The 13,000-nt window shown below is 31.7% G+C and overlaps 1 protein-coding gene across 1 annotated transcript; it reads right to left on the bottom strand.

Moving 5' to 3' along the window:
* Window positions 1-6,910: 6,910 nt before the first annotated feature.
* On the bottom strand, window positions 6,911-12,323 carry LOC114185288 (probable methyltransferase PMT13). Its single transcript, XM_028072933.1, has 7 exons — window positions 11,563-12,323; window positions 9,702-9,905; window positions 9,405-9,615; window positions 9,055-9,316; window positions 8,515-8,886; window positions 7,799-7,894; window positions 6,911-7,403 (listed from the first exon to the last, which is right to left on the bottom strand). Exons 1-7 carry the CDS (start codon window positions 11,986-11,988, stop codon window positions 7,196-7,198), a joined length of 1,779 nt encoding a protein of 592 aa, XP_027928734.1. The 5' UTR covers window positions 11,989-12,323; the 3' UTR covers window positions 6,911-7,195.
* Between the last annotated feature and the right edge of the window lie 677 nt (window positions 12,324-13,000).

The following is a 13,000-nucleotide window of genomic DNA, read 5'->3' as shown; positions in this document are numbered from 1 at the left end:
CTTAATTCTATACATACTACCTACCAATAGGCTATTGCCAAAATCTATTTTTTAGCCTTCAAACTTCAAAATCACTTTTTTCTTTTCTTTCTCTCCTTCTCAACTTTCAAATTTTAAGGTTTAGTCTTTTTATAAAATCAGCAGAGAACCAGATACGAAATAAAAAGGCTCTAGAAAAAGTAGTAGTCCTAAACAATCAAACTATTAAAACTAAAAAAAAATGAAAAACTTATTTAAATTTAAACCGTTCTTTTACTATTTTTTTTGTTGTTGTCTTTTTAAATACATTGTATATTAATTCCGGTAGATTTGATGAGTATTTCTTTTCATATATATACAAGTCATTTTGTTCATTTTTATTTGACATGACACTTTGAACTCATATTGCATCATTGCAAACTCTCTCTCTCAATACATTTACAAGTCATTCTACTTATACATTAGTCATGTTACTCATTTTTACATGATTTAGGCCTTAGGACATGCATTGATTCCTAGAAGTCATGTCCTAAATAGGTTTTATTAGGGTCATTCTTCTTATATACTAATCACCTTTTTTACCCTTCTACTAAACCCTAACCCTAAACTCTTCTACTCATGTATACAAGTCATTTTACTCATTTTTACCCATAGTGGGACTTCACAATTATATTGATTACAAACAATCTACACCTCAATAGAGTTGATGAGTCATTTTACTTATACTGTATTCATCTTACTCATTTTTATATGCTTCTACTAAACCCTAAAACCTCTACTAAATCCTAAACGTTAAACTCTAACCCTTAGCCTAACCCCAAACACGAAACCTAAACCATAACCCTAAACCATAATTCTAACCCTAACCTCAAGAACTAACATTAAATGATAACCTAACCCTAACAATGAACAATACCATAACCTAAACATATACCCTAACCATATCCCTAACCCCAACCTTAAACCTTAAATAATGTAAACCACAATAGATTTAATGAGTCATTTTACTTATATTGTATTTATCTTACTCATTTTTATACCTTTCTACTAAAACCTAAACCAAAGACCTTAAACCCTTCTTCTAAATCCAAAACCTTAAACCTTAAAACTAACATTAACAATAACTCGAAACCCAAATTCGACACCCTAACCATAACCCTAATCATAACCTTATTCTTAAACCATAACCCTAAATTCTAACCCTACACCTTAACCTTAATCCTAACTATAAACCATAAACCCTAAACGTAAAATAAACATCAAACCTAACGATAACCCTTACAATAAATACACATAACCCTACTCTAATCAATAACTTTAACCATAATCCCTCTACTTATATATACTAGTTATTTTATTCATTTTTATCCAATATTTAGAATCATATTGACCACTATAACAATCTCCCCCTTAATGAATTTGATGATTCTTTTTCCTTATATACTAGTCATCTCACATTTAATTATCTGAGGTGGGACTTCAGACTCACATTGAACCATAACAATATCCCCCTTAGTGGGTTTATAGGTCATTCACTTATGGATTCACTCATTTTTACCCGATGTGGGACTTCACAATCATATTAATTACTAAAAAGACCTACACCTCAACAAATTTGATGAGTCATTTTACTTATATTGTATTCATCTTAATCATTTTTATACTTTTCTAACATACCTAAACCTAAACCTAAAACCATAACCATTAACCCTAACCTAAACCTTAACCATAAGACAACCCCAAACCCTAAACCTTACCATAACCTTATCCTTTTATCATAAACGTAAGCCGTAACTATGTATCTTAACCCTAGCCTTAAATGCTAAACCATAAGCCTTAAATCCTAACCCTAACCCCAACCCATAACCTGAAACCTTAACCATAACTACAAACCATACCATGAAACCCTAACCTATAACCCTAAACTCTAAGCCTAACCATAACCCTATCCCTAACCATATACCATGACACGAAACTCTAACCTTAAACTCTAACCATAACCTTAACCCTTACTCATTAAGACCATAATCTTCTAGCTTTCTCTGAGCTAACACAAAAGAAAGATGGCAAGAACACTTCATTTTAAAGGTGCATATAGGAGTAGGTTTGAAGTTTTTTAATTTGTCCCATATAACTCTGAGCTTTATGAAGTAATCTGGAACAAAGAGATCACCTTGATTCAAGGTAGTTGCTTCCATCTAAAGATTCGATATTTGTGAACAATCTCTTTGAGAAAAATTATTTTTGAAATCATTCTAGATTTTGGCAGGCTTGATCCATCCAAATAACACTTTGTCAGATAAAGAGGTAAATGGAATGCACCAACCAAGATACAACCATGCTATTACATATGTACCAAGAAACAAATTTTGGATCATTCTTGGCAAGTCGAACGACAATGCCAAGGACAAACTGTATTTTGTTTTTAACACTTAGGGTTATGAGCATAGACTGACTCCAATAATGGTAATTAGAGCCACCTAAAACGAGAAAAACAAGGGAAACAATTGGATTTCCATTGGACTGTAGATTCAAGAAACTTTGCACTGGTTAGTCTTCTGCCATGCAAAAAAAAAAGGACAAGAAAAAAAAAACAAAAACAAAAAAAGAAAGAAGAAAACAAGGACAAGATATCAGAATGGCACAATAGAGCCCTTCTAAATAAGAACTTTGATGCCATATCAAACCGTATTCTCTTTGATACGTGTGTGTGTGTGTGTGATGAGCTTTGGATGTGAAGGAAGAGAAATATGAAGTTGGTCGCACAATGCATGGCACAACAAAAGAAAAAAAAAATGAGAGACTTTATTGAGAAAGGTTCAAGTGTTCATGCAAATGAAAAGGAGAGAAGAATAACTAGGGATGTTGAACATGCTTCTGTCTAACTACCGCCTAAAAAAGCCAAAGAAACAAAAAGGCATGTCTCTTAGAGACCATGATCAAACACTTGGTCAATACTGAGCGAAATAAAAACACTAAGTCATTCGAAACTAGGCAACAACGTGTGTAACAATATTATTAGGGGGTTGATGAAAAAATTAGTAAATTATTTTATATGTTATTGGATAATAATACTACAAGAAAATGTCTCATTAACAACCAATTATAATGATAAAAAATTGTTAGTCACTATAGTGATCAATTTAGATACCAATTTACAAAATAAAAAATTATTGATTACTAAAATAATTACTATTATGAATAAAAAATAATAATTGATCGTTAAATTAGTCACTAATTAATTATAGATTAATTTAGAAATCAATTTCTTTGGTAGCAAAAATTTTAGTAATTAATTGTTAGTGACCAATTTCTTTTGATAGCTAAATTTTAGAAACTAATTTAAAATCAATTATAATTTTTTATTTATAACAGTGACTATTTTAATAATTAATATTTTAGTAATCAATATTTAAATTGGTCAGTGACTAACCATTTTTAATTTCTAAAATTGATTCTTAAGAAGAATTTCTTTTATAGTCTATATTATGATTTACGGACAAGCAATTGACAAAAAATTGATATCGAGTTTCCTAAAAATAGAATTCTTAGCAAGAATAGTAAACCATATCATTTAAGTAAATATTTCCGACGAAATTTTACTGTACGATACCATATTAATTTGTCGATGTTCTTGTGTAATAGAAACTAAAAGTTAAAAATATTAAATAGTTAGGATTAGTTAAATTGAATTATATATATATATATATTTTAGTGGTTTTTATTGATAAAAACTTAACTGCTCGGAGAGTATTGCAAATTTTGACCGAATTATATTATTCAAGTTTTTCCAATCTGAATTTTCATTTAATGCATTAGTTAAACATTTATTTCATATAACTGTTTTGCAGATATAATACGAACACTTTCTCAATATCATAATACTATACCCATCTTTAGGTCGTTTTGTGTGGCTTATGTTCGTTATTTTAGAACTCAATTTCTTCTTGTTTATTTGTTTTTATCTAATTATTTTAGTAAATTCGTACACATTCGATTTATTGATAACTAACTCTTTTAAATACTTTTATAATTATTTTAATTAGGGTTTTTCTTACAACAATGTATTATTTCTAAGAGATTCTAAATTTTGGACTCACTTTATTAAACAATGAGATACCAATTCAGATTCTTTAAAATATATAGATTTAAATCTATTTAAATTTTTTAAAATACCTTAACATATTAATATATTTTAAAAATATAATAAAATAAATAATATCGTAAACTCATAGAAGAATTGAAATTCCTGACATAGCAAGAATCACGGTGTCATGATCAACAAAAGCAATGCCGACATTGCTGGAACGATTATGTAGGTTTTGATAAGTCAAATGTTCTTCATTTTAATAAACAATATAAGTCAATTTTTCTGTGTTTCACATTGCATCGATGGCCAACCTTGAAACTCGTTTGAATGCTATTCAAAACATTAATGCTGTGTTTGGGCAGATTATAATGGATAATCTAAATAAAATTAGATTATATGTTATTATATTATTGTACTTGTATTTCTTTTTCAAATATCTTTTCGGTCACATATTTTATATGGATGATAATTTTAAATTTTGCTGGTATTATATTATGTAATGACAGGTATGGTTAAAGCTTTAGGTAGAATTTATATTTAATATAAATAATTAATTAATCAAACAAATTTATTTATTTATTTAATTCTTTCTAATACATCGCTGTTAACATAAAAGTAATAAAGTGATTGAATCTACCATTTAAAATAGTTAATATAAAATAAATTTTGAATACTATTAATTTTAAAAGAAATACATTCAATAATAATCACTACAATTATATTTAATTGTATTTTGGATATATACTTTAATTTATATGCAGTGTTAGTAAATTTGATTAGTATGTTGTTTTATTTATTAGTATACTGTAATTTCCGTTGATGTAAATGTTTTACTAAAATAAAAAACTTGTAATAACAACTTTTAACATTAACATGAATTTGCACCAATCACTTGTAATATATATCAAGAAAATCATTCACCTTCAAATACAAGTAAGAATAAAATCTTACTAAAAAACACAATATATTATATTATTTGGAAATTTAGATCACTATGGCACCCCTGTATTTGATAAGTTCACGCTATTTATTATTTTTTGAGTCTATTCTCATTTCAGCTAACAACTCAAGTGGGCCAACTAGCTTTTACTATATTCAGGACCCCAAATTACTATTCGTACCCCTCTTTTTAAGTATCTATAACTATATATAAAGGGGATTCCCTCTTTTGTGTCCACATTTCATAATTCCAACTTTATCCTTTATAATTTAATTATTTATTAAATTTTTAAAAATTAACGGTTACTTTTACAAGTTTTTATAAAATTATTTACTTATCTCCTTTTTCTTTTTTTCTCTTACTATTCATCAACAGTTATTTTTCTCTTATTTTCTCCGTACATTTTATTTTATTTTTTATAAATATACTTTTATTTTGTTATTTTGTTTATTAAATTAATAACATTACAATATCATCAATTATTAATATAATTCAAAAAATGCGTACACACAGGCGCGATAGCGCCTGTGTTTACACTAGTAGTTTGAAAAAGGAGATCAGTTCTTAACAAATTCAAAATTTGAATTCAGTTATCCTTACCAACAAAAGGAAAGAGGAAAGCTTCAACTTTAGACAAATATATAGATGATTTATTATGTTTATTATAATACAAACTGATTAAAATTTATTATCATTGATATATTTTTGCATTCACCTAAAATTATTTAATACATCATTGAAGTATATCAAAATAAAAATGATTCGATTAGCAATTTATCAATGTCAAAATCTTATATGAATTAGTTCAGATAAACACAAAGAAGTTACATGCTCAAAATACTAAAACATGTCTGAATTTCGTGTGTATTGAATGACATTAAAAAGGTAAGGGCCCACGTAATTGTATAGTCTTAATTATTGTTAGACAAATGAAAAACTATATAAAAAGAGTTATGAGTTTTTCATAGTTTATGTATAAATTTATTTATAATATATATTTTTATAAATTTTATTTTTATCTCAATACAAACTAATACTAATTTATAAAAAAACAAATTATTTTAAATTGGTTTATAAAAGCTGCTCTAAACAAACTTTACCTAACATGTTGGAAGTGAACAGGTATTTAATCTCGTCAAATTTTATTTAATTTTGATTAAATCATATTACATCTGGGATTTAACATAAATAATTGATCACCTAACCGTTAAGGTATTGCATTAAATTGAATTCATTTGATCATTAAAAACAATTAACTCAATTTATTTTAAATGAATTTGTAAGGATTTTAGTGTGTTTATCCATTACAATCTCCCCAAGCAATTAAAAAGTAACTTCTCAAATTCATTCATTCAATGTGGCACTAATTCTTCTAGGGGGTATTTGTTGTTTAAACAAGTTTTCTGTAAATATTTTTCAAAAACTAAATCCCTTTTAAAAATGTATTTGATTTATACATAAAAAAATATTGTTTATCTCTATTTCTAAAATCTGATTTATTCCATCCATTGTATAAATTGACTTAGTTTTGAAAAAAAAAAATTAAAATATTTAAACTGCTAAACTTCTTTTGAAATTAATCTTTCAGATTCATCCGTCTAGATTTCTATCTTTTCCTTTACCATAATGAACTTATTCGGTGGCCGCGAAAATAAGTGCGTTTGGTACAAGCTATTCATGGTTCGCGCTAACGTGACAGAAAACGCAGTTTCTGTGTACGGTTTTTTTACCATTGTGATTTTTCAGGATAGAAACCTAAAGACTGCGTCAAGAACACCCTCACACAAAACCAAAACAAGGAAATTTTTTCCACTTGATTCAAATACCAACAAAGGGTGAAAACACAATGCATGAAAAAAGTTGACAATAAAGTACAAATAAAAGGGAACACAGAACAGTAGTTGAATTATAATCAATGATAATTTCTTTTCAATAAAAAAGAAGTTTTGAATTACATCTCACATCCTTAAAGTTTAGAGAAAATATAAACAACACTGTATTACATTCTCCATGCAAAAACTGCACAAGGGTCTTCCCATCTTTTTGAAATCTTACCTCACTATCTTCTTTGTATGAGAATATTATGAGTCAGAAAACAGCATCTCTTTGATGCATACCTTCACCCCCACATGATGGAAAAAGGGAAGTTACCTATAAATTACAGAGCTGTGTGAATGGGGTGTGACTTAGAGCTTCCAGAAAGTCTTGGTTGCAACAAGAATCTTCTCTCTGCCGTGTGATTCAGGTTCTTTATCATAAACGGTAGGCTTCCACCTCACTCCTCCGGCAATGCGAGCTACTTTGTCGATCACTTCAGGTGCATCCCTAACCACCACAGTTCCCTCAGGACGCAACATTCGATCAATTTCTACCATCAAATCAACAAGACTACATCTGCAATCAAAGTGTGAAGCTACCCAGGTGAGATCATTGTCTACTATTTCGCATCAAAGTAAAGAATTTCTAAATGCAGAGAGAATGAAAACACTCTATAAGTCTTGAGTGAATATAATTGTTTCTCTTGAACATCACAATAGAACCACTAGTTCGGAGGCAAATGAAGCACTGAAGATATATGCTTCAGTACACATGTAACATGTTCATATGTAATACTTATAACTTAGTTTCCGTAGCAATGTTTCTTTCTATCACGCTTGCCTTGTTTGTTCTCTTTGTCAACAAATATCTATATGCAATGACCATGAGTTTTCATTTAGGAATTCAATATATTCACCAGGATCTTGTAGTACAGTCCCTTTATGCGAAAAGTAGATATCCCAAATCAATACCTGTTTTTACCAGAAGCTGGATCTTTTATAAGGGATTCGATGCTGGCTACGTGGATTAGATCATAGCTACGAGGGTATGTTGAAAATGGTTCACACCTGGGAACAGAACCATAAAACTTAGATCCAATAAAATTCATCCATTATAAATTGAAAAATCATATTCAAATATATTAAATAAAAAATCAGATGCAGGATCTAGATTAAAATTCAAAGTTAGAGAGCTTATGTGCTTAATTTTTTATGTTACAATGATATGTAGAAGACTTTCACTCCTTTTCCATAGAAGATTCGCTACAATCACAAAATGTTACCACTAAACTTTTATTTGAATAAGCCATATGATTAATTGGGCAGTTTAACATAAAATTTAGATCCAAAAAATCTAAAATGAGAACAAAGTTAGCTTGACACACCCTGAATTTCTTATACAGGCATATCAGTTAGCACACACATACAGACAGATCCATAATACAGCATAAGTCAGTAATTTTCAAGCGTAGTAGAGCGACAAGCATTGCAACCAAGTAAAAATTGGAGAACAAGAAGGAAGCAACTTGCAAACAACATAAAACCACTGAATACCATGTGGATAATCATTGCAAACCACAAAAATTTCTCACAACATTTCCTATTTTCAAATTATATTATCAGTTCAAAAATGAAGGCTTATTTTCAAAGACAAGTGCCAAAATGATCAGATAAAGATCAGAGCTCACCAATCATGATAGACTCCAATGAGACCTCTGTCAAAGATAACATCAAGAGTGGGTGGCTTTTCAGCAGGAACTACATTCATCACCCACACAGGATCAGATTTTAAGGCAGCAGCAAAACCCCCAAATAATGCATTCATGTCCATGACATTGCGTACAAATTGAGTGCCCAACTTGATTTTTAGATAATTCTTATAGTGAGCCACCCTCCTTACCCATCTCTTAGTGTCAGCCTCAAACAAATCAACACCATTCTTCAGGAGGGTGGATCTTGGAGGTGTTGTAGTTAACCTCTCCGGCCACTTGGGAATTACCCCAATAGCATAATCTCCTTTTACAGATGTCCTACTGACACATTTCTTCAATTTCAAGTACCTACAAAACAATCAACTTATGTTTGAATTTAAAATAATCCATAAGATCTTTTAACAATGGCAACATATACTCTAGTAGTACTATACACTGATGCCGAACAAAGCAAACTGCAAAGCACTGAAAATAAGAGCAGAAATAACTTAATCTAGCTAGTCTGCTGGAAATTACCAAGCTTGACTTGGGTCATCTGATTCATCACATAACTGAAGACCAAATTCATTTTCATTAGGAACACAAGTTTCTCCTGCAGGCTTCTTCCAGATCACAGTGTTACCATCTACAGCAATCAGTTCATAACACAAGATTCTTGCCACAGCCTGGAGATCAGACCATTCTTTATCTTGTTTATGCCACTGAACAGGGGGACCAGAAATAACTAAATATCCACCAGGGCGAAGCAATCTGTCAACTTCAATGAAATAAGAGGCATCTGCAAGGCAGATCCGCTGTATTAGGGATGTGACAAGCGTGTGTAGAATATCGGAAGACATACAAGTGAGCTGCAATGCAGAACTTACTGTAGGCTGTAAATGGGATCAAACACCTAGAGCAATGAACTAAGTCAAATCCAAATGCAGGAAATGGAAGTCTTCTAGTACCAAGCATAGCAACAAAAGCCGGTATTCCTCTTTCCAAAGCAAATTGTATTTGAGCTTTATGAGAATCTCTTGGAGCAAAAGACATGGTCAAAATATTGTGAGAGAGCAAAAATCCTCCAAAACTAGCAACCTGTAAAGAAATGAGATATGTTTGCATGTTAAACAACAATGAATGCTAATGAATTCTCAAAAGGAAAACAGTATAACACCTCTTACCCCACACCCCATATCAAGTGCAGTCCTCAGAACACCTCCACTTATTGGAATGTACTGACCAAGTTTTTCAATATATTGCTCTGCTCCATCTGGAAACATTGTACCACCACCAGGGAATATAAAGTGTTGACCTTCTAGTTTCATCCATCCCTGGTGACCTTTCCTGTCAGCAATCTTGTTGTATGGCATGTTGCTGTGCCATATCTGCACAGAATATATCATCAATGTTTTGGATAGACAAATCATGAGTGATAAATTCCATCATCATTCTAAACTACAGTATAGGACATCTTGAAGATGTCCCTCGTTAAATGTGAAAGAGCAAAAAGTGGAAAATATAGAAAGAAAACTATTATGGGCATTACCATCTCTCTTCCATCCTCTTAAAAATATTTTTAAGAATAGAGTAATTAAAATGAGAACCTTCTATACAGAAAGCAACCAGGGGAACATCAATTGATCAGGTGGCCATATACACAACACAACTACTATTAGGGGAACATATTTTGTCCATAGCTCTATCAGGAATTACAAATTTACTCAAGAACAATTGGCTTTAGATCGACCATTTACGGAAGTATTAGATAGAAATAAATTGATCACTCAAAAGAATCTAATTTAATCCTTTCTTCTCTTTTCTGTCCTTTTTCTCCGTACCATCTCGTTCTCAATTTCATCACACTATATCCTAAATTCTATTTTGGCTGCCAGCCTAACATCATGATTAAAATAAAGTGACACCATCACCAAAGAGACCTTTCCTAAGGATTTGAATTCCTATTCTGAAAGGAATTCTCTATGTCCTAGGGGATTCTAGAAATAAATACGAGGTAGCCATAGTAGCCACAATTTCACCACTGAAAAACATGAGCACGTTCTTTAGACCATAAAAACTCTAAATTGGAGACAGCCATAAGGGAGCATCCGTTAGATCAATAAAAACTCTAAATAGAGACACCCATCACCGCACTTCCTTCAAAAACATTGTACTAACATCTAATCATTAATTGATCTTGGTCTGGACCATTAAAATATGAACTCTTCCTCAACAAACAGCACAAATACTTTATTATTTCAACCACCAAGACGGATCAATAACAAGAATCATACTGGCAACAAGGTCCAAGATCCAAAACCGCTAATAATGCAAGTTTCTTCCAAAACACAAAATGAACAATAAAAAATACAACCGATTTTACCCCCATCCCATTCTAAACTCCAAATCCACAAAACTAGCTCCTTGGCTTCTAAGTCAACAATAGTCAACAAACACAATAACTAAACACCGGAATCAAAAAAAAAAAGGATTCATTTTGATGCACAATAAATGTGAACATTCACAATTACTCAATAAATGACTTCTACAGAATTATTACAGAAGTCAGCGTAAGGGTGGATCTGTTAAGAATGGATTATTCATAAGTTGCTTGAACTAATTTTGTGACAAATATTTAATCGTTTTTTTATCTATGGGAATTAAACACGTACAAGGGAGTATACAACTCACGCCCCTACTGAAAGACTCCCTTGAGAGCTTATGAAAATGACAGGTCTGTTGATTAATGGCCTTAATTTGCTAGTTAGGGGTCAATCAAAGGGTTACTCAGTTAAAATCAACTTTGGGAGAAGCTATAAGAGAATTTTTACAATCCAGCTTAAGTATAAACTAATTTGATCTCAAGGAAGAAGCTTAGCTTCTTTTCTTAAAAGTATTCCTTGAGAAATCTATCCAAACCTTAATCAATAACTTCATAACTAAGTTGTTTATCCACATGGACCCTAAATTCATTAACAAAACACAAATAAGACAAACATTCACCAACTCTACAAAGTACCCTCAGCACAAAAACGCATCACACACCTTGTGCAAGCTCTCCGGCCACGGCACCGGCACCCGGTACCCGTCCGGCGGCGGAATCAAGCAGAGTGGCGACTCTTCCGGCCTGGGACAATGCCTCTCCCTGTAGTAGTTCATTTCCCTGCTCAGCTGGCTGTTCAGCCTCGGATCCTCGCACGGCATGTAATCAGCCGTATCGGCGGGGCACGCCTCCACGCCCCGCCCAGCTGTCTCGACCGCCTCCACTAGCTGGTGGCGGTGACGGGAGTCAGCACCGGAGAGGAGCAGCGTCTGGCGGCCGGATGCGGCGAGCGAATCGCCCAACGGGGTGAAGACCATGACGAAGAAGAGCAGCACAAGGAAGAAGAAGACGCCGGAAACGAGGTCCAGGAGCCGCCACTGCCGCGCGTGGCCGCGCTTGGACGGCGACGAAGAATTGGAGTGACCCATTTGAGGAAAATGACGGATCGAGTCAAAACTTCATCTGGGTCTCGGGTTTCGGCGGTAAAAATCGTGCTTTAAGTTGGAATCGTGATGGGTTGCTTGGCTTGCTTAATGGGGTGCTTTTATTTTCTTTCTCAGGTTTTGCTCTCTGATGGAATGAAGAGAGTGAAGAGTTTACAGAGAAGTGAAGTAACTTCCTTTGTTCCTTGTGGATTTGATTAGAAAGTGCGGGTAGAAACAAGTTGAACGAATGAGAAGAGTGAGAGGGAGAAAGAGTGTTGAAGAAAAGAAGCAGGATCTGATGTGATATTGTTCCGCTTCTCTGATTTTTAACCATTTGGTTTTCTAGCAAGCAGAAACTAAACAAAACATCAGCATAAGTAAAACAAATAATAAAATAAATCTTACTTAAAAGAATTCCCTCCTTCGTATAAAAAATTATTTATATTCTTTCAAAAATAATTAATATCATTTAACTGTATCAATATTATTCAAAAATATTTTGTAAATTAATTTCATTAAATTTTGGTATAAAAAATGAAAACAATACCTGGAAAAAAATCTCAAATAAATTAAGATATTTTAGAAATAATTTTAATAAATATAATCAAATTATTCGAATTTTTATATTTAAGAATGAGTAATTATGAATTTTTTATATTTAGCACCGGAAGATATGAAACATCTTACCTTGTATTACAAATTTAAGATCAAATATATTTATTTATAAATAGATTTAAAATGTTGAGATAAATGCTAAGAATGTTAATAATTATAGAATTTTGTTCTAAATCAATATTTTGCACAATGTTTAAGATGAAAATTGTAAATTGAGAGGAGTGTAGAAAGCATAAAATAGTATGGGTTTCTAATTGTGGTTGAACCATAAGAAAAATAGATCTAAGAGTTAAACATGTTTTTTTTCTATCTTAGAAATAGTCTCGAAACTCTAAAGTATTTTGATTTTCGTTCTTTCAAAAGTAATAAATTTAGTTTTTGATTTTGAACAACATTAAAA

Source organism: Vigna unguiculata, chromosome 5 (assembly GCF_004118075.2).
Source record: "Vigna unguiculata cultivar IT97K-499-35 chromosome 5, ASM411807v1, whole genome shotgun sequence".
Lineage (NCBI taxonomy): Eukaryota > Viridiplantae > Streptophyta > Magnoliopsida > Fabales > Fabaceae > Vigna > Vigna unguiculata.
The sequence above is the reverse complement of the archived record's forward strand: the minus strand, read 5'-3'. Positions and strand labels throughout refer to the sequence as shown.

What these genes read in the sequence shown, in the direction of transcription:
- LOC114185288 (XM_028072933.1), bottom strand. Translation starts at nt 11,988, where the DNA reads ATGGGTCACTCCAATTCTTCGTCGCCGTCCAAGCGCGGCCACGCGCGG. An exon ending in GATCCCATTTACAGCCTACA is followed by an intron (nt 9,317 to 9,404) that starts GTAAGTTCTGCA and finishes TCTGCCTTGCAG; the next exon opens with ATGCCTCTTATTTCATTGAA. An exon ending in GATGACCCAAGTCAAGCTTG is followed by an intron (nt 8,887 to 9,054) that starts GTAATTTCCAGC and finishes ATTGTTTTGTAG; the next exon opens with GTACTTGAAATTGAAGAAAT.